Source organism: Hakea prostrata, chromosome 8, assembly GCF_041222555.1.
Source record: "Hakea prostrata isolate BN-2017 chromosome 8, UWA_Hpros_2, whole genome shotgun sequence".
Classification (NCBI taxonomy): Eukaryota; Viridiplantae; Streptophyta; class Magnoliopsida; order Proteales; family Proteaceae; genus Hakea; species Hakea prostrata.
This window is the reverse complement of record NC_142607.1, coordinates 16,252,885-16,275,934: the sequence shown is the minus strand read 5'-3', so window position 1 is coordinate 16,275,934 and position 23,050 is coordinate 16,252,885. Positions and strand designations below refer to the sequence as shown.

Below are 23,050 nucleotides of genomic sequence, written 5' to 3'. Positions count from 1 at the left end.
ATTAAGAACATAGGCATTAGCTCCTATTTTCTTTAGAATCTCGAATGGTCCTGCACTACGAGCGTATAGCTTGCTCGCTTTACCTTTAGTGAAACGTTGCGGTCTGATCCTAACCATCACCATATCTCCTTCTTGAAACTCTTGCAATTGTTGATGCACATTAGCTTTGGACTTATATTGATAATTACTCTGTGCTATTTGCTGTCTTATACTTGCATGTAAATTAGATATGTGTTGCGCAAAAGACTCGGCTGATGGGGAAGTCCTAGAGCTGGACACAGCTGGAATAAGGTCTATAGGAGCCTTGGGCTGGTATCCTAGACAAACCTTAAAAGGTGACAAACCAGTGGTTCGGTTCTTAGAGCTATTATAGGCAAACTCGGCTTGGGTAAGGACCCGATCCCAACTGGTAAGGTACTCTCCTATAAGGCCACGCAACAAGTCCCCTAGACTTCTATTAACAACCTCGGTCTGACCATCGGTTTGGGGGTGAAATGCAGAAGAGAAACGGAGTTTGTTTCCCATCATCCTCCATAGAGTCTGCCAAAAGTGACTAGTGAACTTACATCCCTATCGGACACTATGATATTACTTTGCGAGGCAACTAGAGCATAAACAACTCTTGACTCTTTACATCAACTTTAAATTCTTGCTGATTTAGTATGCCAAGTGTTTTAGAACAAGTTTGTTTGATGGTACTACCTTTATGCTCCACAACCTTAAGCTCTTTTGGGGTGCTAGGGGTCAATCGGATCTTTTTCCCTTTATATTCAAAGATACAGATGTTAGATTTCCCATAGGTAGTGACATCCCTATCATATAACCCTGGTCTCCCTAAAGTGATGTGAGCAAAATCCATCTCTAGGACATCACATCACACTTTATCCTCATAACCAGCAAAATGTAAGGGAACTAAACACCTAAGGGTTACAGGGATAGTAGACTGATCAACCCAAGCAACCTTGTATGGTTTGGGGTGAGCCTCTAGTTTGAGCTCCATTCTGGAAACAACACTTTGAGCAACTACATTCATATGGCTACCACTATCTATGGTGACTCGACGGTTCTTACCTTGATGGCTATTGTAGGTAATAAAAATTTTAGTCCATCGCCAATCATTAGTATCTTTGGGTTGTGATACCATACAACGCACAACTCCAAGCTTAGACCCACATACCATATCGAGATCCTCATCAGATATGTCCTCATCTGGTTTATGGTCTTCATACTCAGGCTCCTGATCATCATCCTGATCTAAATCCACATGGTCTTGCCTCCAACATAAAGGTTTTTGTTGGGGCATTCCCTAGCAACATGTCCAAATCCTTGGCATTTGAAACACTGGAGCTGGCCAACTTTCATGGGGGGAGTTCCCAAAATGCTTATACCCTTGTTATCAATTGGGTGTTTTGGATTAACAGGGGGTCTTTGGAAATTGGTAGTGTTAGGGTGAGACCTTCGGAAACTAGATTCTCCAGGCTGAAAGCTATTCTTTTGAGGAAAAGTCTTTATGGACGTCTCAAGTTCTAGAGCAATCCTAAAGGCTTGAGGGACATCTCGTACTAAGTGGGGTGCAAGTCGTGACCGGATATCTGAGTTAAGTCCAGTAATAAACCTAGAAAGTGTTTACTCAACATCCTCATTAGTACGGCTTCTAATTTTAAGTTCATTGAATTTGGCCATGTACTCAGTCACAGATTAATTTCCCTTGCTTTAGGGTGTTCATCTTGTTCAACAAGTTCAGCCTATAGGTGATAGGTAAGAACTCCCTTTTAAGCCTTCCTTGCATCTTAACCCAAGTGGTCACTGGCAAGTCCTAGATTGTTCTCTTGGTACTCTAATTCTATCCAAAAATCTTGGGCAGCCCCGGTAAGCTTAATCTTAGCAAACCTAAAGCGAATCTCTTCTGACATATTATAAAAATCAAAGTACCTGTCCATTTGTCTAATCCAATCTAGTAAGACTTTCACATCTATTTGGCCATCATAAGATGGGGCCTCTACCTTGACTATCCTCCTAATATCGAACCCTCTATCATGGGTGTCAAAGGCATTGTCATGCTCATAGGTTGCATGATGTATAGGACCAAGATGTCCACGTGCTCCACGACCTCTACCTCTACCTCTTCCATTACCTTGGAAATTATCCCCAGTTCTATCAAGATCCTCGAAGCGATGGTCAAAGTTCTGGATGTCCCCTTGGTAGTTTTCATTCCTAGGTCCATTGTCTTGAGCATTATGTCCATGCTGCTCTTGCTGTCCCTCTATGGCTGTAAGTCGTGTTGCAAGGGTCCAAACATTACATTCTATGGCCTGAATGGTGGTGGCTTGGGCTGCTTGTGCTGCCCTTTGGTTATTTAACTCCTCTTGAGTTGTTAATGGCCTTTAAGATCTCTCCATTTTGTTGGAGCAGTTGAGTCAATTGGGCACTTTGATGAACCAGTCATATTGGAATATTCGTTTCCACTTCGGGTTACTACCATACACAGTCTAACCTAAAGACACCTAAACTAAAACCAACAATTCTAACAACTCGAAACCTTAAAGTCCAGCAGTACTAACACTCTAAACCATGCTCTGATACCAGAATTGATGTAGGAGAAACCCTAAAAACTAGGGGACCTACAAAGTGGGCTACTAGATTCTTAGAATTAGACACCTATTCTTGACAGATAGTAAAGAAAGGAATTTGCAGCACTTGAGTTTTGATTAATCATGCATTTAAGACAGTTAAAGTAGAGAAATAAACACAATAAGTCCTACTGGTAAGCACAACTAAACAAGAATCAATAGGGAAACAAGGGGATGGGGATCTTGGCACCATAACACTAAATTGAATGCAAGGGTATTAAGAAACTTAAAGAAAATAGAGCTGTCCTAATCAATATCAGATTTCTAACAAGGAATTCAACAATTAACAATGTAAAGGGAGTCTTAGGAAGTTTTTGTTTTAAAGCAAACTATTGCCAAAGAATAAATGAGAAATATTTAGGGAGAGATAATGTTACCTACTGATCCTGGTTACAAAACAGGGGTTAGAAAGCATTTAGGAACAGAAATAAGAGGAAAAATAAATAAATTTTGAGGTAGTGGTGAATCCCAGGAAAGGAGAAAAATATATTTTCAAGCAATGGTGTATCCTAGGAAAGAGAGTAGGTGATAAGAGAGAGGGAGAGAAAGAAAAGAAACAAAGAAAATGGAAGGGAGACTAACAAAAGAAAACTAGACTGCCGTATAAGGGAAAGAGGGAAGGAAAAAAAAAGAAAAAAGATTTAAAAAAAAAGAACAACCGTGGGGTTTGGGGAAGAAGAAGAAGATTTCCAAGAAAGAAACTAGGTCTTTTTTGATAAAAAAAAAGAGTAGATCTTTGTAGAGGAGAGCAAGGGGAATTTTTCTAGTGGGAAACAAGGGTGAAAGGAGGAGAGAGAGATTACCTGGAGAGAGGGGGAAGAGCTAGTTCTGCCAAGAGAGAGAGAGAGAGCTTCTTTTCTAATTCTTTTCTTCATTCATTGATTGCCTAAAACGAATTCCATACAAGGTTTAAATAAAAAAATTGATCCCTCACAACCCTACATGTTTAATTCCCAAAATAACCCCAACTTAAGTTGTATATATATAACCCAAACTCAAAATAATTCAAAATTGAGCCAAAATAGACTTTAGGCCCAGCCCATAAAGACTCAAACATAAAATTAAAATATTTAAATAGTAAACTACTACCCAACCCACTAAGACTAAGGAAAATAACATAACAAACTGCCTATGAGCAGTGTTTCTCATCGAACCATAGGATCCTAGCAATCCAATAACCTCCGAACTCATCATCCATCCACATAGATGCTATCGTGGGATGATCTCTATGTCGGCGTCGCCAGTAAACTCGGAACTGCTCACTGATGTCCTCATCATTGTGTCTATCCACACATATACATACACGCAATTATGTACATATGCTGTACAAGCTCCGGGCATTAATAAGTCTGGTATTAGGTGAAAATAACTCAAGTAGTAATAGTTAAGAACAGCCTTTATCATCAGTGGCAGCAAAATGCTTCTAATCTAGCAGAACCATTCTCATTTATAGTGTTATAGTAAAATCATACTCCTGCCAATAGTTGGTGTGTGTGTCTTATGATGTATTGGTCTTTTTCTATTTGTGTCTTTTGTTTATATTGATCTTCATCTTCTTCTTTTTTTGTTATTATTTATTTATTTTCATTTCATGGTTTCTCTTTTGCTGAAAGGGAACTTTTGATGTCGCCTCATTTGAATGAGGGCCAAGTAATCAAGGTCTGTAATAAAACCAGTTCAAATAGGATTTGAAGATTAGGGTTTAGGGCAATTCAGTTGGAGTGTAGGTCAATGGGGGTAGGGAGAGATCAAGTGTAGGAAGTTTTGTTTATTTCTGATGGCTGATGATGTCTGGTTAGGGTGATCTAAGGTTTCTTCGGTTTTAGAGTTTGGGTAGCTTGAATGGATGGTTTTGGTTCAAGAAAATTTAAAAAATGGGGATGCATGGGGGTGAGAAAGAGCTGGTTTTATGCTAACCTGCTGTAGAACCTGTTCTTCAGTGGAGAATATGGTTTCAATGGAGTTGTAGGTTGAACCCACAGCTGCAGCAAGGATAAAAACTGGAACCTTCAAAACTACTTGGATTTTAAGCACCAAGGATCTCATGCTTTCTGGATTTACCCACCAAGCAACCATTCCATTCTTATAACCTTTGATTGGACAATTTCAAACAGAAAACAGCAAAACTGATAAGCAAATTTCAGAATTCAAGTTGTGTATTCATGCCATTGACTTTTTTCCCCCTGCATGGGGTGGAGTGATAGGGTTTGTACAAAGAGAGGCCGTAGGGTTGTCCAATTGCAATGTGACTTGACTGACAGAGCTAGGCCTCCAGCATGAGTTTGGGCTGGGACACACAAGATTTAAGCATAATCAGAACTCCAAATTGTGGAGGCCTTTAAAAGGACTGATTAAAATCATGCTAAAAGATTATTCTGCCCTTATAACTTAAGTTCACTAGAATTTATCTCATAATTTGATCATCTGAACCATCAGACTTGGCTAGCCTAACTGAATTAAAAGACTGAAAAGAACCAAGTATTGGAATACTGTAACCCTAGTACTACTGCTACTACTGAGCAGCAAGCTTGGGCCCAATTTTGGCAGCTCCTTACAGATGTAGGTTTTCACGCCTGCATCAATTGTATTTTTGGTGTTATTTATCTTCCCATTCTTCACTGTGTGAAGCATATAATGCATTGGGCCAGTGGTGAATCTGCATCCAGGGTTTTGGGAAAACAAGAAACAATTGAGCAGAGGGGGAGGGCTTTTGGAGCATTAGAAGAAGAATTGTAGGGGCTGGGGATGATTGTAGGGGCTGGGGACGATTCAAAGTTGCTGTCGTTGAAGAAATTCTTGGACAACAGCTTGTATGAACAAAGATCTTTTGAAGCAAATCTTGCAAAAAGAACACAAATAGAGACTTCAAAAATTCCACCGTGGCTTCACAGTGCAGGGTGTTGTCTTGCATAATATCCATATTTACATTCGTGAAAAAGCATGTTCAAGACTTCAGGTTTCGCCTGCATATAGTAGGGCATGTGCCAATTAAGAATACCACTTTGGGTTAGGTTTTAAGCAAAAGTAGCACTTCCATTTTGTTTATTGGCCTCAAAATTAGGCTGGACACAGAAAACGCCCAAAAAACACTAAAAACCCACCGAAAAATTCAGTCAAAATAAAAAAAAAAAAATTCCAAAATTTCACTGAGATTTTGGCAAAATTTCAGTATTTTGGTCATCTCCCATCTTTGGCGAGATGAACTGAAATTTCAAACCTTGGTTAGGAGAATATAGGGGTTTGAAATAACTTAAATAAGGAAAATTTCTCACTCCCTTGAATAAGAGGAGAACAAAGGGTAGAAGTTTGCTTTTTTCAGAGGAACTAGATGTGATTTTTTTTTCCCAGGTAAGATGTGAAAGTTTTTGAGTAAGGGCGTTTCAGTAAAAGAGTCAAGTAAAGGGAGTGAGAAAAATTTCCCTATTTCAAATTAGTTTAAACCCCATTGTCTTTTCCCCCCCTCCAGTTAGGTGATTTTGCATTTAGATGAATTTCAATCAGATTGCTTTCCATGTTCGGTGATGAGCAATATCAAAATGAGAAATTTGTAACCAATCAGAATATTCTTCAAAAGATGAAAGTATAGGCAATCAGATGTTCAGAGGATAAAAGTGTTATTACAAGCATGAAAAATGAGATCTTGAGTACTAGTTTTGTACTCCCAAAATGAACAAAAGAAGATATTATCATACTAGTCTGGAAAATTAGTCATAATAAAATAAAAATAGTCTTGAATATTATTCATAATGAAATAAAAACAACATTATAGTCATTGTGATTTCGGTCATTCACTCATGACCAACTGTGACACTGAAAGTATGACATAACATTGCTCTCACTGAATTGTACTTCAGTTCCAGTAAAGGATTATTTAAACCTTTAATTTTTTCTTCCATCCAACAGTATATTTTGTACACGGTGTTTGCTTGGATATGACAGAGATTGGCCTATACTGCATTTTCCACTAGTATCTGGACTCTTTAAGTACACTGTCATTTCCTTGTCCAGATGACATGGTATTAGGAGTTAAGGTTGAGTTTATTTGTTTGACGGAGAAAACGGTGGGCTAGTTAAATGAGTGGGATCTGTGTGAAGTGGGATGAAGGGACAGAAAAGGGGAGGAAGAGAAAATAAGTGAAAAGTCAAATATTGGGATCCACGGTCAAAATGTTCCCTTCCCACAAAGTTCCTCCATTTTGGGCGGGATTGGTCTAAGGCATGAGGTGGGAAGAAGTCATTGCTAGCTCAGCGGATAAGCTTCTTAATTTAAGGAAGTTTGTCTCTAGTCTCCCACTTTTAACGAAACAAACTTGCATTTTGGTATTTTGTTGGAAAGGGTACACTTGTTCCATCTCTTCTACCTTTTCTTCATTACTCCAACAAACAAACACTCTCTAAGAGAAAACGTTTTGGTTGTAGATGGTAAAATATTCATGGAGGCTTTATGTGTTAACTGATGTATAATATTGGTCCACCAATCAAGTTTAATACAACAAATAATTTGACCATGAATTCCTTATGTTTGTTTTATTGCTCCTCTTGATCTCAAATTTCCTTGTTCTCCTGCTTTTGTGTATTAGATCCTTTGGCCTGATGGTATCTTCATTACAAGACATCCTAAGCATCGGAGGCCACCACCGCCTTCTGTAATTCAGTCCCAGGATCCACATCATGGTAGTCAGGCAACTCAGACGGCTTCCCCTAAGATAGGGGATGTGCTGACAGATGAACAGAAACAACAAGAAGCTTCTCGACGTGCTAAGTTTGTTTATGAACTGATGATAGGTAAAATCAGTGAATGATTCTTGCAAATTGCGATTACCTATTTTTCACTGGCATGCTATATGCTTGCTTAAGTTTGCTTTGTGTGCTGTTGTTGTATAAGACTTGGCACTGTGACCTAGCCATTAATTACTACCTCTATCTTTGATTCTGATGTGCTGGTTATTACTTTTTCCTCTCATGTAAATGCCTCTGGTGGCAGTGTTCTCTATTTCCTAGTTCTATCTCTAGAGCTTATGATTGATTTGGTGTGATTAGACGGCTGTTCAGAGTCTTCATACTTTGAGATGCCATGCTTATTCTTTTATACTCAGCTTTCTAAACTCCCCGTTCCCTTGCATCCAGATAAGGCACCAGCTGCTCTCGTAGGTCTTGTTGGTCGTCAGGAATATGAACAGTGTGCTAAGGATCTTTATTTCTTTCTTCAGGTACACATGCATATCCCTACACACTAATGGATAATCTAATTGTTTTAAATATCAGAATTAAGAAACCTAGTTCTTCTTCTTCTTCTTTTTTTATTTTTTATTTTTTTAAATTAATTTTTTTGGGACTAAAAGATTATTTGTATTATGGAAAGGAAAGAGTGAAAAAACAAAGAATAAATAAAAACCCAGGTAAGGTTTCTCGAAGAGAAAAAAATAAAAAATTGCTCAAACCCACTCCACCTTTGGCAGTGCCATCAACTGGTGGAGGAGCCCTACCACTAGAATTTACCATTCATACCACCAATCTAGGCTTTTATTGGGTTTCGGTCATGAATTTGTCCTTCATCCTTGACAGAGGGAGGAAAGTAGAAACACCGTAAAAGAGAAAGAGGAAGCACTACTTGCAATTGCAACTCTTTGACTAGGAAATCCTCTATTTGATTAGCTTCTATAAAACAATGCATGAACTTCCACTAAAATGATACAAGATATGGTAGGAGAATAATCCACTTTTGTCACATGAACCACCAAAGCAATGCTGTCAGGTTGCATTCAATTCAAAGGGACTGAATATTCATTGCCCTTTGAATAAGATTACCATCTACCAGGGCCTGAAATTCTGCCTTAGATTTTGTGCACACACCAATAAAATTACCAACCTAAGCAGTCGCACAAGATTGTGAATTTCGAAAACACCACCTGCACTTGTACGCCCTGGTTTACCAAGAGAACATCCATTCACATTTAATTTTTCCCAAGAACAATGGAGGAACACTAGAAGAGCCTTATAAGGGAACCAGTCACCCAGGTCCCAGTCTTCTAGAACAAAGCAAGTCTGTCACTGATCGAATCCGACCATGTAAGACTGGGAATTGATCTCTGACTGGTATCAAAACCTTAGGCAAAAGATTCTGATTTGGTGATCTATAATTCACACCGTCTCATGTTTCTTTGCTTGCCAAATAAATCAAGGCTCTAGGATCATACTTACACATCACACCTTCAAAGAAATATTCAGATACTTGCTTCCACCATTGAGCAAACTTACTGAAACAGGAGTGATTCATGCCAGCCGCTTCAAATTATGCCATAAATTTTTGCCAAATAGCTTGGAAAACCTACGGACTCAAAATGATGTAAAAATAATATTGAAGCTTCCTGACACAAGTCACATCTAGAAGACTAGAAACCAAAGTAACATCCTTCGAGCAGCTTCGATAGTCCACTGACATCTTACTGTGGTTCAGCTTCTTCCCACAATTTGGTTCTCTAGGCTGCAGCATCTTATTTGATTCGACAATATGATGATTCCCAAGGAACTCTTAAGATTCCTATTTCTAATTCTCCTCCTAAGCCAAGCTTATTGAGAAGATACCTGAAGGTGAGGGTTTCTAGGCTCACTTATTATCCAACTTGGAAAGAGGGATCTTAATATTGGAAGCTTTGACAGAAGTATCGGAAAGAAAAATACAGTTGCAGAAATCTCAATGATAATCTGAAATAAAGTCTTCAACCCAAGCTTGACAGGAAAACAGAGAGGAATCTAGGTTGAATAGATCTTCAGTAGTTTTTCTCCCAACCACCTATCTTGCTAAAAGCTGGTATTCCTACGTTCCCCAACGTTACCCCTTACCTATTCAGAGATAAATCCCAATCTCTTTTTTCTTTTGGTGAAAACTCTTTTGTTACCCAGCCAAATTGAAGAAGAATTGTAGTTTTTCTCAATCAAACTAGATTGAGAGATAGATCAAGCACAAAAGAATCTACTCATGTTCAAATCTCCATACTTGACGGTTGCCCGGGACTCCTGACAAAACCAAAGGTTTTGGAAGAGATGATAAAGTGTCATCTTCAAGTAGTGGTGTGCAACCATAAGTCAAGAGTCATGTCTTTTTGAAGTCCAAGGTAGGCCAAGCATGATGTCCATGTTAAGCTATTGCCATGGAGCATGTGACATTGGTAGGGGTGTGCACAACCTATTGGTCGAGTTTCATTGCTTGGTAGTTTGACACATTTTACTTTGATTCGCAACTCACGGCATCTCTCGTGTTCTGATTGGTAAAATACGTTGTCTACTAGACTAATAATCCCAAGTATGCATTGTGTGTTTCCCTTATAAAGGTAACCTTCTCTCAGTAGGAAATCTGAGCCTACTGAGTGGAAGAAAGTTAAAGCTACTCTGCTCTTCTCAGGATGTCAGCTTAATTCAACTATTTCAAAGCAGATAAAATTCCTACCAATGAATCAATAGCAAAAAGGTTTCCAATGCATTCAACAAAAACCTAAGCAAGAACGTGAAACTATCCCATAATCAATCAACTTTCCTTCATGCATGTAACTGTACTCATCTCTAGAGTCTGGGTCATAATATACGATCAGTCCAATCGTTTTTCACATGCAACCATTATCACACCGTCTTTTTTTTTCTTGGGTTGGCAAATGCTACTTAGTTCATGCGATGCCTGTAGACGTTGAGTTTTCTAGATGGCCCTTTCTATGAGCTTTAAGTCAATTTCTCTATAATCAGATGGTTTTGAGTAGTCTAGCTTTTCAGAAATGATTTCCACTTTGGTGTATATGATTGCTGGACCTACCTCATAGAGGCCACCTCTGTTTGTGATCAAACATTAAAGGCTTCAGTTCTAGAGGCTGAGAAAGGATGTGAAGAATTTTCACCTAGTGTTTCAAACAATTCCCGAGCCTTGTTCTCACTCATATTCACAAATGCCCCTCCAGATGAAGCTTCTATCATCAGTTTATGATATCAGTCAGTCCCTCATAAGAATATTGGACTGAGTAACTGCCACTTAGGTATAATATGATGGGGACAGTTTCTGGTCAAATCCTTAGGCCTTTCCCACGTCTCATGGAATTTCTCATCATCAACTTGAGAAAATCTAGTAATAGCCCACCAAATTTTGTTGGTTCTACTTATGGAGAAATACTTTCGAAATAACTCCCATCGTTTGGCTTTTTTATCCTTGAGGTTAAATGCAAACTAGGTCAATTAAAGAGCATCTGCAGAAGAACTCTGGTTTTTAAATTCGAGCATATTTATAAAAATTCATTCCAATCATTATATGGTTCCTCATTGTTAATTCATAAAAAGATGGGAGCATCTTAATTACACTAGAATTGATCTCACATGTTGGGCTGCCTGAATAACACTAGACCCAAGAAGTATCTGCTATGGCAGGGATCCTAATGAAGATGGTGAGGTTCTCATTCAATGGTCTTTTGTCAGGTTGGTTTTCGCCCATTCTTTTCACTAATTAGACTTTGTTCTCGCAATTTCAAGGTTTGGGTTAATGAGTTTAGAGTGACAAGAATGACCACCATGCATTAACCAAGTAAGAATCATGAAAACAAAGAATCTAACTACAAGAAGACTCACAACTGAGATGCAAAGAGGAATGTAACCTCGACAAGCTGAAAATGGGGTACCTTTCCTTGTTCTGTGAATTTGGCCAGCAAACTAAAATAAAAACTATTTGGGCTGTACTAAAATGAAATTAAAGAAAGAAAATAAATATACATATTCTGAAATTAAGACTAAAAGTAAATGAAACAACTAAATCAATCTTAGCATGCTGTGCTTTGGTTCCTCTGCAATGGCTTCAAAATTTGATCTTTACTGTAAACAAATCAAAATTAAACGCTAATTAAACTACTAGAACAATGGTAAAGGCGGTGTCAAATCCATGGGGAAATGAAGGCTAAAAATATACTGAAATATGTAAAAATGGTTTTGAAAATCAAGTTGCAAACTTAAAAACTGAATTTATTACTAATGAGCATGAGGACTACCGGGAGAACTACTGTTTAGGTTTTAACTCCCCATTGACATTATTAATTAACTCTGGCACAAACTTCAGTGAATTACATTCCATTTTCATTTATGTCCAACCAAATGGAGGTCAAGGAATTCCTTTCCTTCTCTTCTTTGGCAGAATAACTGTAGCTTTAAGGATCTTTATCATTCAAATACCACATGCAATTTTATTCATGGAACTAGCATTTTGTGGACCAACCAAATCTTCTGCTTAAATGTATTTTTCCCTATTCATTTTTTTTTGTGGGGAGGTGGGTGTAGGGGTGCTGAATGGTTGCATTTTATCTTGTGGATAGCTTAGACAACATTTATGTCTCTGATATTCATTCTTTGGATCAACTCCTTGGGGAATTCGTACTTTTTCCCGTGTGGTTCAGATATTTTGTTGAGATGATTCTCTAAATTCTGCTTACAGTTGCTTTTCATTTAAGTTGATATTGATGATTTATCTGAGTTTTGCTTATAGTTGCCTGTTATCATTTCTGATGTTCCTGTTTGGTTTTTTGTTTTGGAAATAATGTTGTGCATTCATCTGATTTTTGTAACTGGCACCCTTACCTTCTTTGATTACTTATTTTCTAAATTTTCTTGCTGTCATATATCTCTCTATTTTCCCCTAGTCTGCACAGTTGAAGGTTTTCTGCTGATCATTTCTTGTCTGGCTTTCTAATTGTGTCTTTTTTCTCTTCCCCCCCCCCTCCCTTCTGGTTTACAGTCAACAGTTTGTATGAAGCAACTGGCATTTGACCTTCTTGAGCTGCTGCTGCTGTTGACATTTCCAGAGCTTGATTCTACCATTAAGCAGTTGCATGAAGATAAACAAAAGTTTGGAGGGCTCAAGTTGAACTAGATGGATATTTCAAGTATCCTATTTTGATTATTACTAATGCATTTTCTTGCACTAAGACGTCGATGAGGTTCAGAAGCAGGCTCATCATGCTAATCAAGATGCTGCGGTTTACATATTCGATTGTACATAATCTCTTTGAAAGTTCGCGATTGCTTGCAACAAGTAACTGTGTGGCCTCTTTACATGCTTCCTGTAATTACCAGTCAATTTTTTCCTCCTTGGTTTGGACTAACTGTACCAAGTCTAACCAAGAGAGTTATTTTCTGGCTTAGAAATGAAAGTTGTGTTCTTCCCCCTTTGGGGTTAGTTTAAATCAAATGAGAAGAAACAAAGAGAAAGAAATTTATAGAAATTACTTGATTTATTACAATAGAAGAGAGTTTTAATGGCATGTTCTTTCCCTGATTTCTTTTTATGCCTCAGAGAACCTTCCATGTGACTCAAGAGTTAATAGCACTTTGATAAAGAAATGCAAAATTTGTATAACAGTTTTATGTTGGAAAAGGTCACAAACTGGATCTTCTTTTTTTTTTTGGGTGAACCACAAAGTGGATCTTAATGGCTGGCATGATGGAATAGGACTGGTTTAATCCGAACTTTACTAAAATAAATATTGTTTGATCGACTTCGGAATGGGAGGTATGTGAAACCGGAAATTTACCAGTCTATTTCCTAGTTAAAAATGGACCATTCATTTCCTTGTAAATGTGTGACATGTGTTTCAACATTACATCAAATGGTTGAAATCAATTTATAAGTCATTTCAAAGAATTGTAATTAAATGTTTTAAAAAAAATGATGTGACTTGTAATATAGACTTCAACTTTTTGATGTGATGTTGTAACACATGTCACACATCTACAAAGAAATGGACAAGACATTAGTGGACCAATATCATGTTTATTTTTGATAAGGAAATATACCAGCCATTTCCATTTCCTTTTCCTTATAAATGTGTATTATGTGTCTCAACATCACATCAAATAGTTGAAATCTATTTATCAATCACATCAATCAATTCTTTGACGTATGATTTATAAATAGATTTCAACCATATGATGTGATGTTATGACACATGGCACACATCTACAAGGAAATGGATGGTCAAATTTTGACCTAATAATTCTCGGACATTGGTCTATTGATATTACCTAATCAGCCTAAGAAAAAGGAAAAAACAGATATCAGCGGAAAATTCATTAAAGAACAGGTTAGAGATCAGGAAGGGATGGTCTTTACTCACCATTTTGCAAGTTTCACAAACCCTAGCTTTTTTTTTTGAGTTCAAAGAAACCTTACCTTCACAACCACTTTATAAAGTGGTTTCTGCAGCGGGAAATTTGGGGCGTGGGCGTGGGCGTCGGGTGTAGTTAAACAAATTAAGGTTTCATATTGCCGACCAAATAAGATATATTACAACGGAATTCCGCTAGGTCATAAAATTGTGAATTGTCATATAGTTTGGGTTGTATGCGAGGTAGATATTATTCTCACTAGTCTAGATTCTAAAACCGTATTGACAAAATTTGGCTAAGGAATGCGCTGGCATGCCAGACCTATAATTGACCCAAGGGATCCAACGATCAGGTTATGTGAGTTCTCTCTGTCTTGACGTATTAAAGACTTTGATGCTTTTTAGAAGAATGCAACAAAAACTGGTGAGACTGTTTAATGGCAAACTTGTACCATTCTATGCTACTTCTACGACTAAAGAAGAAGAAGAAAAACTACATTAGGATAAAAAAAAGAAGACACTCTTACCAAAAAAAGATAAAAGAAAAGACAAGTGTTGTGATGTTTTTTTTGTGTGTGTGTGTGTGTGTGTGTGTGTAAGAAAACCTTTAATTAAAGGCAAGTTAGTGCTGATAGCACCTACATATTGTCGTGAATATTGTCCCATCCTGTGTGCATTGCTGTTTTCAAAATGCAAAGGAGCCTGGTTAGGAGTACATATTTCCATTTTGTTGTTTCACTATTCCTTTCCTTGTGTTCCTCGGGCCCTTCCCTTGGTGGCTTTGTGTTTGTGTGTTGTCCGTCTCGTCTTCCTTTCCTCTTCCCTTTCGCTTGCTGCCTCGGGCCCCTGTATTATCCTAAATTCCCGCCTTCCTTGCGTCGCGCATTCCCATGCTCCCCTTTCTCCTGCTGGGGCCCCGCCTTCGTTTTTTGTTCTGTGGTATGCATCACACTTTCTTCTGTCTAGATGGTTTGAGTGTTGTGATGTTGATTGAGTGTTGTCCTCCTTACATTCTTCTCCTTGAATAAACACAAAGGTAGTTAATTACTACCATAACTCGCTCACAATTTGAATTTGAAAAAAATTATAAGAATAAAGAGAAACCAACATAACCTCCTTATTCCAATGTGTTGATCTGGGTTCATCTTTGACCCAATCGGTCGGACTTTCATGATATTATTAATCGAGGCCAACGTAGAACTGATCCTAATTCCAAGTTCATTATCAAACTCCGGGCTACAATTGGTAATTTTTTTGGGAACCAACAATATCATACTTTTGTACTATTACAAAAACACAAACTCAATAAAGATGGTTACATTTTTCTTCCTAAAAAAAAGTCAATCATCATCATCTTTTACTAAGTGGATACTATTAATTATGTCAAAAGTTATAATTCTAAATTCTCATTTTTTTCTAAATTATAGTTATTTTAGAAGATTTCCTTGGCCTAGACCTTTGACTGGCTCAATAGGAGGAAAAAGGCGAAGTTGGAGAAGGGTTTCTTGAAGAGGAGACTAAAGCTCGTGTCTCCAATTGAAAACAAAGGATCGAGACTCAATTAACGGATGGAATCGAAACATTCTCAAGTCGCCACACTAGGACACACTTGAATTTTCATGATATTCCGGAGAGGGATTTCCTTCTTTTCTTCCACCTCTGTGGTGTGTTATTGATTTTTCACCTTTGTTTGGTGTGAATCCTTTATCATATCTTCTCCCTTTCTTATGGATTTCTGGTTTTCTCTAGTATCTATTTCTTCTCTCTCTCTCTCTCCTCTCTCTCTCTCTCTCTCTCTCTTTGTATTGGACAAAAGCAGTCATGTAAAGTTGTTCAAGTTTTAGCCAAATCTTAGCTATTGTAGAGCAGCCTCTAACCCTCTTCGTGACATTGTTGTCCAGATATAGGATCAATGCGTTGTAGCACAAGTCCATGACATCTTGCTTTTCATCCTCAGTCATGAATGATTGAAGGCCTTTAGTCCCCTAGAGCGCTTTGTGACAGTGGTTTTGGACTAGGATGGCATGCATCCTATTTTTTCAAACCATGAATTCACACTTTCCATCAAACTTCTCCAACTCATATCAAGTAAGAGCCATGATAAGAAAAAAATAATGAATCAAAATGTATACAAGAAATTTAAATCACAACAAAATACAAATCAGAACTCAAACTGAACTGAAACTAACTCTAAAGTAATAGCACAAGTTTAATTTATAATCCAATTCAAGTAACCGATTACAAATAGAGAGTATAATGATAATAAGATGAACAACTAACACCACATAATAATTTTGTTTAATAGATCAGATCACTAATTAACAAGAAGAATGAATTTATTAATGATATAATGTAGGATTCACAAGAACAAAAGCAAATTCATATCCAATTTCAGATTACATGTCAATCACATGCATCAATTTCTTAAATAAAACACATTAGATACAAAAGCCCCAAATTTCAGATACACACTGAAGGTCTAAAAGGTTTAGACACACCACAAGTTAAGGTTTTAGACAACCGAAACCCTAGAATGAACAATTCGGGTCAACTGGTCACAATACCACAATAAAAATTGGGGGGGGGGGTTTGCTTTTAAATCCCTTGAATAAAGGTTAGAAATATAAGCCCTAATCTAATTAGGTCAAACCTGAAATCGGGGTTTAGGCAAAATTAGGGTTTCTTGGTACAATGGCCGAATCAAGGAATTTCAGAGAGTAAACAACAAGAATGGACAAGAAATATATACAAGAAGATTTGATTGGAAGAATCAGAGACATATAGGTACAAATCAGACAAGATATACATGATTCAACAAGGCTCTAATGCCAATAGGTTAACATCTAAGCAACATAATGAAATAAACAAGCAAACAACACAAGAGAGACACCAGAGTTTTTATTTTGTTCTATATAAAGACCTACATTCAAGGATGAGTACAACGACTAATCAAGTATGCACTAACCATCATCAAAAGCAAGGTTACAACCCTAGATTCTTACCTCTCTAACTCTCAAACATTGGTAACCCAAGAATACAACAAAAAATAAGGAAAAATAAACACCTTAGACACACCTATCTGCTGCACCCTTCACTCATCATGAACCAACCTTCTTCTACGTGCGATGAAGCCCAAACACCTTATAAAAACCACCATGCGAATGAGAGGAAACCAGAGAAGCATCAAGAACTCTATCACGACTTCAAGAGACACTTACAGAACACTCAAAAATGAAAGAACACTCCTCATTAGAAACATTTGGTTGATGAGCCAAGAATCTAAAGAAGGTAACACAACTCTGCCCTCGAGCGTGTTTCTTCTCCGCCTCCGAGCAGCAAGGCTCGCCTCTTGAGCATGTTTCTTCTCTAGCTCCGAGCGTGACCTGCTCTTACCTCTTCTCTGTTGGAGCTCTTCCTTTAATCTAGCTATGAGCTCATCTAGCCATACTCCCCCTAGCCGGGAGACATCATCCCATTCAACTCACCTAGTCAAAACCAGGATGATTCTCCACCTCCCTCCATCAACTCAGAGGACGATAAAAGAAGTATTGAAGGAAGCCTCACTGATTCGGATGATGATGTCAGTTTTGGATGCCGGTAATGAGACCAGGGTGGCCAAAGCCTGGCAGAACACTCTAGTGGGGAGGTCATGGAAGGAAGATCTTTCTGCCAGCAAGCAGTGACTGAAGGGTTAGTGGCAACTTGGAACCCTAGACAGAAGGTGGAGATCAAGTACATGGAGGGCCGGAGGTTTTCTTTCCATTTCCAACACGCTGTGGACAAATCCTTTGTTATGCAAGAAGGACCTTGGTCCGTGGCAAGAAATCTCCTCCTCTTTGAACCATGGAATATGGAGCAAAGGTGGGAGTTCCCTTATTGTGACTTCTGGGTGCAGCTACACTCCATTCCTCTAGACTTAATGGACTCTATTATCTTAATGAAGTTGGTAAGAAGAGTTGGTGAAGCCAGCACAGTCTTGTTAGTGGAAGGAACTCAGTTTGGGAACAAAGTTTAGTATGTTAGAGCTCGAGTTCATCTGAATGATAGGAAGCCTCTGAGAGCTGTTGTTAATGTTAAAAGAGAGGTGGGAGGACCGACGTGCATTCCACTTCGCTATGAATGATTGCCAATTTTCTGCACTTATTGTGGTCTTATGGGGCATGAGGGGAAAAAATGTATGACTCAGTGTGAGGATTTCCAAAACCACCGTGCTAGCCATGGATGCAGTGTAGATGCACTTTGCATAAATTTTCCAAAGGCGAGGTGTGGACTAGATCTACAAGTGGTTATGCCAGATGAGAGACTTGTTCGGTCAGCATCAAATGTTTTTAATTGGTAGTACATCATGAGCAACGAGCAGGAGAGATGTAACTCTGAGACTGAGAAGAGTAGCTTCAATTCATCACTCGGGGTCGGAAGAGGTAATGGAGGAATCAGCTCTGATCAGATGTCTACGCAGCATATTCACTCTGCTATTTCAAGAGATGTGCAGAAGTCAGATAGAAGTTCTACGAGACCTGCCAATTCAAGGATCGAGGTTACAGATATGCTTGTTGCTATTCCCAACGTCCCAGGTAACCTATTGTCAATTCAAAATCCTATTTCCTTAAACAATCATCTCTTTGTCTTGACAAGTGGTAACACAATAGAACTTGCTGCCCCCATCCATGAATTTCTCAAATCCTGCCCTGACCACTCTACTGCTGTTCTATCACTATTGAAACATCTGGCTAATGTAAATCTCTCCCAAGTTTCCCTTCCTGTTGCTACCTTGAATAACCCCACCGAAAAGTTTACCTACCCTGATACCAACCTTTTGCCTCTTGTTCAAAACACCGAGCCAACTGTCACCTACCCTAACACTTCTTTTGGGACCTAGCATGTGGTAGCAGCCCATACAAGCTCTACTTCCGTTGACCCCAATCTTTCAATACCAATTCTACCCCCCAATCCAGAAACCATGGTTGCTGCTGCCCCTCTACCCCCACAATACCAACAACCGTTTATCCCACTTGACCCAAGAGCTACAACTCCTAGGATCCGAAGATCCCAACGCATCCAACCTACCCCTAGAACAAGAGAGATGCTTACTGTAACAACCTCCGTATTTCTAACCCGAGATCCATATTTCAGGTCCGAGAACCCAAAGATCTAGTCGGGTAAGCTTGTGGGTGTCCAGATAGAAGTCCATGATCCATACCCTGAACCCATGGATCTGGATCCTTTGTCTGAAGAGCCTGCCTTGCTTGGTAGTTGGTCTTCTGGAAGACAAGTGTTGTTCGGAGATGTCCGGAATGAAGGTAAGATCTCCCCCATCTCTTCTTTAGAGCTAGGTTGTACTTGGATATCAACCCCCTAGCAAAAGCACCCTTGTATGGCAAAATACATTTGCTAGTGGCGGTCAATCAAACCAAGCGACCGCCCGGTCTGTTTTCGGAGTTTTTGCCCTATTTTGCCCCCTGACTTCTATAAAAGGTAACCCTCGTCCAAGTAATGAATATTTTATTCGTGGTTGCTAATTTTGGAGGTTAGACGGCTGCGGAGAAGTTCTAAAAGTGGATCTAAAGTGCTGGCAGTGATCTGGAGATCACTCCTTCCCTTTTTCTGGCTTTCTGAAGTGAGGTAATGAATCCACCCTTCATCCTTTATCTCCTTTTTCTTTTAATTTAGTGTTAACCCATCCCCTCATCATGGTGGTTACCCTCTTTGATCATTGTGACTCTCTTTCCAATCTACTTGAGGTGATTCATCCAAATATGAAACCCTGCTTTCGTAAAAAGGATAATCCAATCAAGGGGAGAGTTCTGGGTAACCCAATGATGGTAATTGGTAGGATTTCCTTCACCCTTTGGCTTTAGGAGTGTTAGATTCGAGATTTAGGCCATGATCACTCGAAATCCGGATTGAAAACGGGTGATCAGAAGCTTGAGTTTCGGATTGAAACTCTCTATTTTTGGGGCGGTCACTAGTGGCGGTCGCTCAACTTAAGCTACCGGCTCGAGCGACCGGCTGGTAAACAGTGACCAAATGACTTTTGGTTCTGATTCACTTTGATTCAATTAACTCATATAATATTGTAACACTGTGTTTAGGTAAACTCTGTTTGAAAAGAAAGTCTTGTAATAGTTAACGGATCTCTTTTTACGGACAGTTTACTTATATGCAGGTAAGGACAATCAATCCTATATTTTGAATAGACTTGAACATGCTAGTCCAATTTCTATTAGAATTAGTATTTCTTTATATATATTGTTGTATTCATGTCTTATATATTAATCTTGTTATATTAACTTCTTATATTACTGCTGTTTGTCTTGTTTACATATATACTTTGTTGATTATAAATGTTATGTATTGATGATGGTTAGTATATGGTTCTGATGGAAGATGTATTCTTTTGGGATATCTTAGCTTGGGATATCAGAAGGCTGTGGAATGGGACACATGCCTGCTGATGTCTCCAGCATTGTCATGACTGTTTGATAACATTCTTAGGTAGAGTCTAGAAGTGCATGGTTAGGTACCCCACATGCTACTACCCTTTCGGTAGGGGGATTGAAACCGAGTGACCCGTGATGACAGTGATGTGATGTTGGTCCACTGTTAGTCATATAAATGGTAGGGTTGGGCTCATGGACGTCCAAGGAACGGACCCGGTGTCGTGAGGAGTCATGAGAGCGTCCACCCCAATAATATGTGGATGACCATAGGGTTAAGGAGTGGAGTCCAATAGCGGTAGCTAGTCCGTGAGGATTCTCATTCCTAGGTTGCGAAGGATACTAAACCGAGTTGGTTGGTGCCATAGGGGATGTATCTGGACTTCATGTAGACATGTCACCAGTATGACCTTGCATTGGATTAGAAACCCCGACATGCGCCACCAATGGTCATGGTGAGAGAGTGTTGACTTAACCCCAGCCATGGTTTGAGAGCCAGGTGTGGACTTTCCCTTTTTGCCCAGGATCCCTACAGAGGTAACCAGTCCTTGCCGGATCAATGTGACTAGACTTCCCCAGAGGAGAACTGGTGTATATCTTAAAGCATGTCAACTGTTAGAGACCTGCATAGTTAGAAACCATAATATCATTCATACTTTGCATTCATTCATATCATTTATGTATTTATGTTTTGTTGGATAATTGATGGGAATTATGATTGTTTCTTACTGAGTTCTTTAAAATTCACTCCTTTATTTTGTATATGTTTATTAGCCTGCACAGAAGAAGGAATTGTACAGGAAGATGGACTGGTTTCCTATGAAGGAACCATCCCGTATGAAGAGGATGTGGCACCATCAGTGGGAAATGGAGATAGCCTGTGTGGGAGCTCCTGCTGGTGCATGGAGTGCGCTTATCACACCTATTGATGGTCAGAGACGAAAAGTGGTTAGACAGTTTGCTCAGCGAATGGAGAAGAATTTGAGGACACCCTATCTTGAGATTCATGAAAAACACTATTTAACCTTAGAAAAGGATACTGGATAGAAATTGATATAACTCTTTTGTTTACTTCCGCTGAACTTGTATTCATTTTTATTTATTATTCTTTCCTTTTATTATTGTTATTGGGGTATTTGGACTCTTATAATTCCTTTAATTCATTTATTGAACATTTGTTGCTCTTGATTATCTTTATTTGTATTTAATATTGTTGATAGACTAAATCGTGGATCCTGTGACGGATCACTCCCACGGGTTGTCGGGCGGGTAACCGAGACCGGCGGGTGGGGTGTGACACTTACAATCTCAGACCCATCTAGAAGCACCACTAAAAACAAGAGGGCTAAGGTTAGTACACGTAATGGTGATGAGAAAGAGATTCAACTGGAGGTGGAGGATCTGTCTTTTTTAAAGTTTACCGGCGTGGCTTCTGGACATCAGAGCCACGGGTCATCATGAAGATGTTGGGCTGGAACACTCGTGGCTTGGGGAGCGCTAGAGCTGTTCGGGCCCTTAATAAGCTCGCCAATTTGGAGAAGTCTGAAATCTGTTCTTATCTTAAACTAAAAGTCATGATGCAGTAATGAGTCTGAGTTGACTCAGGTTATAATGTATGTGACTTATTTGCATTTTCACTACTCTAAGGCTGTGGTTGAAGACACACCATGGCATCGACAGTTCTTTGCGAGCTGGGATATAGGTGTTTAGTATCGCCCTTCCAAGATCTTAACACATCACTGGTGGCCACCACCATGGGGTTGGGTCTTTCTGAACCATGATGGTTCCTTGAGGAATATCATTGGGGGTTATGGTGTTTTGGCTCACAACTATAGGGGGGATGTTATCTTTGCGTGCTCAGGAGGTGTTCTCAACATTGGTTTTCTTCAAGAAGAGTTCTTGGCCATTAAGTGTAGTCTTCAAAGGGCGCTACAACATGGATGTAGGAAAGTTCTTGTGTATTCTAACTTAGAGGTGGCAACAAAGATTTTGATTGGTTTGTATCATCCAAACTAGGAGATTCTTCATTTGATGGAAGATATTCATGAGCTGAGACCTTATTTGATGACTGTGTTTTATCATGGGTTAGAGAGACTAATCGTTGTGTTGACTTTCTTGCTAGCCTAGCTATTGTGAACGAAGAAGTTTTGCTTGACCCATGTGCCCTTCCATACCAACTCTCTGGGTATGTTGTTGAGGAGGGGAAGCACGCAGATTTTTGAGGTCCTAAATGTATTATATTACTTCTACCATATTTTTATTTCAAATATAAAGTCTCCCTTAATTTCTCCCCACCAAAAAAAAAAAAATAAATAAATAAAAATCTAAGTATCGTTTGGTGTCTTTTTGAAAATTCCCCAGAATCATTTTCTGGCATTCTCATCAAAGAATAGTGGTCTAAGCATAGTTTTGATTATTTATAAAACCTGTGCTTAGAACGTTTGAGAACAACTATGAATCAAATTGACCCCCTAATTTTTTTGTTGAAATAAGAAAATTCATTAAACTAGTCAAACACAAGTACACAGGTCATGTAGGTGCAAATGTACAATCGTTCATATTTTTCTTTGGCTTCCATGGTTAGTGGATATTGCCACAATTCTAAACCAAGTAGACGAAAGGAATTTTTGAATGGTCCATAAGATAGTTCGTCTGCGAGATAATATTAACCAAAAGACTGTTAGCTCCAATGGCCAAGCCTTAAATTTAGGGTTGGGTAACAGATGAAGTACTTTTTACTCATTACACTAGATTTCTCCAATCTAGTTTGGGAGAAGTCAAGCATGATCTATCTCCTCTTGATTACAACCAACCATATCTTCCAAAAATGGTTAGAATCTCTTGACCTCATAAAAAT

At 38.8% G+C, this 23,050-nt stretch overlaps 1 protein-coding gene and 1 non-coding gene across 2 annotated transcripts in view; both read left to right on the top strand.

Annotated features, from left to right (window-relative positions):
* LOC149007276 (uncharacterized) overlaps positions 1–13,222 on the top strand; it is a 30,295-nt gene extending 17,073 nt beyond the window's left edge. Inside the window, exons 13-15 of the mRNA XM_089167302.1 lie at positions 7,211–7,415; positions 7,758–7,840; positions 12,388–13,222. Coding sequence (XP_089023428.1) covers positions 7,211–7,415; positions 7,758–7,840; positions 12,388–12,522 — 423 coding nt within the window. The 3' untranslated portion in view covers positions 12,523–13,222. The remainder of the gene's footprint in view (positions 1–7,210; positions 7,416–7,757; positions 7,841–12,387) is intronic.
* On the top strand, positions 10,654–10,760 carry LOC149007277 (small nucleolar RNA R71). Its single transcript, XR_016175350.1, has one exon. It is a non-coding gene; the product is annotated as a small nucleolar RNA R71 (small nucleolar RNA).
* Positions 13,223–23,050: the final 9,828 nt, after the last annotated feature.